At 54.6% G+C, this 5,000-nt stretch overlaps 1 protein-coding gene across 1 annotated transcript in view; it reads left to right on the top strand.

Annotated features, from left to right (window-relative positions):
• myo16 (myosin XVI) overlaps nt 1–5,000 on the top strand; it is a gene marked incomplete at its 5' end in the record, with an annotated part of 90,386 nt that overhangs the window by 75,019 nt on the left and 10,367 nt on the right. The window contains 2 exons of the mRNA XM_083681463.1: nt 75–475; nt 743–2,008. Coding sequence (XP_083537589.1) covers nt 75–475; nt 743–2,008 — 1,667 coding nt within the window. The remainder of the gene's footprint in view (nt 1–74; nt 476–742; nt 2,009–5,000) is intronic.

The raw sequence follows: 5,000 nt of genomic DNA, 5'->3' as shown, positions 1-5,000 counted from the left end.
ATGAGAACCTCACGTTATATTTTTTCATTCTACGTGATTATGTGATTATAATACCCTTTCACTCTCACTTTCAGGGCTCTGGAGAAGGGGGCCGGGAGAGCTCACGAGGGCTCGGCCGGTGGAGGGGCCACCCGGACCATCCGCCACTTCCGCTCCAGCTCCGTGCCCATTCCCCTGGCCGTGGAGAACTGGGTACATTCCTCCGCTGGTCCGTCCATCAAAGCCGCCCTGCAGCAGGCGGCCCATACCGCTGAGGACGGGGGAGGAGGAGGAGGAGGCGGGGGGGGGCTGGCGTCTCCCAGGAAACAGCCTCCCCCCAAACCCAAGAGAGACCCCAATACTCGTCTGAGTGCGTCGTACGAGGCGGTCAGCGCAGGGTTAACTCTTGGGCCCAAAGAGAGTCCCACCACCGAGGGCTGTGGGTCCCCCGCTGGCAGCCCCCCCAAAACACAGCTGTCCCCCACTGACCCCTTAGGTACAGTATACAGTGCTCACTTTTTGAAGAACTTTAAAGGGATAGGTCGCCCAAATTCCTGACCCTGAATTGAGTGTATGGATAAAGAACCAAATATGTGATTCTGTGATTTGGGTGTACTATGCCTTTAACATATCTACATGTCACTGTGATGTCAACTGCAATGGCTGCCGTAGAACTAAACATGAAACATGAGTGTATTTGTATCTTTTACCCTCTCTCTCCCTCTGCCTGATTGGTTGTTGGTGTCTTACGTCACTCCCCCAGGCCTGTGCAAGCCACGCCCCCACAGCGACGACTACACCACCATGAGGAAGGTCCCGCCCCCCAAGCCCAAGCGCAGCCCCAACACCAAGCTGACTGGCTCCTACGAGGAGATCAACGCTGCGGCCGCCACCCACCTCCACCTACGCCCCGCCGAAATCAAGCTGGCCCTGCTCTCCAGGACGGGTCTGGCCGGGCTGGGGGGGCTGATGCAGCGTGCAGCGTCTGTCGACGGCCCCCAGGGGGCAGCACTGAGCCTCTACCAGAACCAGGATGAGGAGGACGTGTATATCGAGATGGTGGGCTCCCAGCCCCGGACCCTCAGCCTCCAGGACCCCCCGGATAGCCCCGATCAGGACAGCGAGGCCGTCTACGAAGAGATGAAGTACTTTCTGCCGGAGGAGGGCGGACTCCCTGTCAAGGCGGTTACGATCGCGGCCAAGCTGGAGGCTCTGGGGCTGGGGACGTTGGGGTTGGGGTTGGGGTTGGGGTTGGGCCCGGGCTTGTCCCCCCCTCAGAGTGGGGAGCCCAGGCGGGCAGGGGTGGGGGTGACCGCCGCCATGGATATACCCAGCGGAGGGTTCTCCAAACCCCCCCAAGGAGGGTGCGACATCCCGGCACCCTTCCCCAACCTCCTCCCCCACCGCCCGCCCCTCCTGGTGTTCCCCCCCTCCCCGGTCACCTGCTCCCCGGCCTCAGACGAGTCCCCCCTCACCCCTCTGGAGGTGAAGAAGCTGCCGGTGTTCGAGACCAACCTGAACTTCCCCGGCCCCGACAGCCCCCTCTCGCCCCAGTACGCCCGCCAGAGGGCTGACTCCTCCCCCAGCCTCTCCGTCCTCATGCCGGACAAGGCCACCCCGCCTCCCCTCACCCCTCCGCCTCCCCCTCCTCCCCCCAACGCCCTGCCTCCCCCCTACAGACCCCCCTCCCACTTCCCCTTCCCTCCCGAGTCGGCCTACCTCTCTCTGACGAGGGCGGCGTCGGTGACGGGGGCTTCTGACTCCCCCAAACCCTCCTCCTCCTCCTCTTCCTCTCACAGGGGAGGGGGGGACCCCCAGGGCGGTGTAGGGAAGCCCCCTCCGTACTCCCCGGCCAAGTCGTCTCGTCCTGAGCCGCGGCGTGCCCACTCCTGCTCCTCCTCGCCCTTGCTGTTCAACCCTGCCAACGGGAGACCCCTGACAAGCCCGCTGGACGAGCTCAACAAACTGTTCAGCTCTGGACGCACTCCCCTGAGGAAGTCCACCACCGGACGCAAGCTGAGGGAGGGAGGTGAGCCAGGACACACACACCTGCATGTACACACACACACGCACGGACACGCACACACACAGAGACACAATCCCATGCTTCTCACAGATATGTGCACAGCCACACCGACACTGACACGCGCACACACACACAAACACACACACACACACACACACACACACACACACACCTGGTAGCTAAAGTCTACACAAACTAGTGGTGGGATCCCATCAGTTTGAGCATATCCACTCTCTCCCTCTCTTTCTCCTCTCCCTCCCTTTCTCCTCTTCCCCCTTCCCTCCCTACTCTTCCTCCCTTTCTCCTCTCCCTCCCTTTCTCCTCTCCCACCCTTTATCTTCTCCCGTTAACCTTTGTTTTTAATTAAACATGGTTTAGTGAGCGTACGGTCCATCACCTGGATTTATGAACGACCATTGAGTCGACCCTGACCATGCCTGGGCTGCTGTCCCACACTTTGTGTGTGTGTGTGTGTGTGTGTGTGTGTGTGTGTGTGTGTGTGTGTGTTGGGGTGTGTATTTGGGGAGAGACAAAAAAATGACCTCTGCCTCCCAGTATAATCCTTCACACACTGTCCCATACAAGCCCACTCCTCCCACCTGACACAGAACACTGTGTGTGTGTGTGTGTGTGTGTGTGTGTGTGTGTGTGTGTGTGTGTGTGTGTGTGTGTGTGTGTGAACAAACCTCCACACGCTGTTAGTTACAGTGATGAGGTCATGAGTAAAGCCTCAGCCATGTCTGGCACTTGATTTATTGGCCATTGGGTGATTAACTCCAAGGGGTGGGGGATAAGTAATATCCTATAGCGTGTGTGTGTGTGTGTGTGTGTGTGTGTGTGTGTGTGTGTGTGTGTGTGTGTGTGTGTGTGTGTGTGTGTGTGTGTGTGTGTGTGTGTGTGTGTGTGTGTGTGTGTGTGTGTGTGTGTGTGTGTGTGTGTGCATATGCGTGTCCGTGTGTGTGTGTGTGTATGTGTGTGTGTGGTATCCCAGGTGTGTGTATGGGCAACAGGCAATCCCCTCTCTCCCTTGACGTTTTTGCGCCCCCTCTCTCCCTCCCCCTCCTGGGGACTCCTGTCATTAATTTTGCCCACCCAGCCCACCTCCCTCTGTGGCCCACTTTAGCTAACCCATCCATTGCAGTCTCCTGTGGGCGGGCTGCTCTTTGGGTGCTGCTGGAGCTGCATGCTAACATGCTAACGAGCTAGCACCATTCACTTAGCATCACAGTGCGCAGTAAGCATGATGTCGCTCGCTGTGGCTACATGGCGCACACACAGGCTGGCTGTAACTTTGATGGAGGGGCTAACCTTTGGGAAAGGAGGGCAGGGTCTGCTCTGCAGGTACTCTAGGCCTAGTCTTACGTAGCTATACCTCCAAGTCATGGTGTTCTCACGTGGCGATTTTAGCATGACATTTCTGGAGAGGGGTAGTTGTGTATGACGTCACCATCCCAAAAAATGGCTGTGGGTGCCAATTCTCCAGACCTCCGAAGTTGCACTATAGGCAACCTCAATGTAGCGTTCTGTGTCGCGCTGAAAGCGTAGGAAGTGTATTCAGTTTTGAAATGTTTCTGCTCCCTGGCACTCACAGCGCAGCCCATAGCCTATGCCTACCGTAGACTACCTTCATTTTTTGGGATGGGGACATCATACAAAACTGCAGAAATGCCATGCTAAAATCACCGCTGATTCCAAGAACCCCCCCATAAGAAATGTTTGATTGGTTTGACGTGTGGTGAGGCGTCACTCATTTTAAACAAGTTTCCACCCCCTTGTAGCTACTTTCTGCCAAGGATTTCTCCAGGTTTTTCTGAACCTGGTCTCAGCGAGGTTATTCCAAGTCAAACTGCTCCAGTGGGTTATAGAACACAACAATAAGTTGTATCATATGTTTTGACTCCCCCTCCTATCCACATGGTTCTACACTGACAATTTGATGTCAATATGATGACAATATGAATAGTCATGAAATCACTAACTGTAAGAACATTTAGAGCTCCAGTCTACACACACACACACACACACACACACACACACACACATCAACACACACATTTTTCTCTTACTCTCTCTTTCCTTAAAGTGTAGCATCCGTGTGGGAGTGAATAATATATGAACAGAAGAAGATGAGGCGGTTATGAAATATTCAACACTACACACTCTGGGTCCACAGAGGGGTGAATGACTCCTCTGACTGCGGAAGTGCACAGAAGGACAAAGTAGACTGTCAGATCAGTGTGTGTGTGTGTGTGTGTGTGTGTGTGTGTGTGTGTGTGTTAGACAGTTATTGTTACATTAGATTAGATACAACTTTATTGTCCATCCATGGATGGGAATGTGTCTTTGGCATCACCACCCACATAACACAGTTACATAAAACATAAAATCATCATTAGTCACCACTCAGTACATTTAAAAGGGAACCGGACATAAAGAGGCATATGATTGCGTTTATATCAGGTTTTGATGACATTATCTATAAGTAGTGTTTGATACCATTCCTCATTCCATTCCATGCATTACAACAAGCCCGTTCTCCGATTTCTACCTTCACCAGCCTCCCCCAGTAGTTGGACATAATGTATTTCTATAACCAGACACATGATGAGAACCGTAAGGATTCTACCGTGTCAAACAATCGTGGTGGGAGTAAGCAACACGCACCAGCTGACGTTCCAATGTCATATGACCTCTTTCTCAGCGTCTGACCAGTGAAACCACTGGCGTCATGGAAACCGTCTGCTCGCCAGGGGGAACCTGGTACTCCAGGGTCGCGACCCCTGGTATTATTTCGAGGGCGGTGAGCAGGGTGTTGCGGGGAGATCTAAGCACTGCGACATGCCGGCGGGATTAACGGGATTGCTTGCTTCCGTTCCGTTCCCCCGTCACTAAACAGTTATCCATGATAGCCGACATTCCGGGGTTGCCAGGGGTCTGGGGTGGTATCCCAGCCATCCCTGTGAAGAGCAGCTGTTCCTACGTCCCTCCAATGGGG

The sequence above is a fragment of the Argentina silus genome (assembly GCF_951799395.1).
Source record: "Argentina silus genome assembly, chromosome: 12".
Classification (NCBI taxonomy): domain Eukaryota; kingdom Metazoa; phylum Chordata; class Actinopteri; order Argentiniformes; family Argentinidae; genus Argentina; species Argentina silus.
Note: the sequence above shows the minus strand (reverse complement) of the source record. Positions and strands in the feature narration are given on the sequence as shown.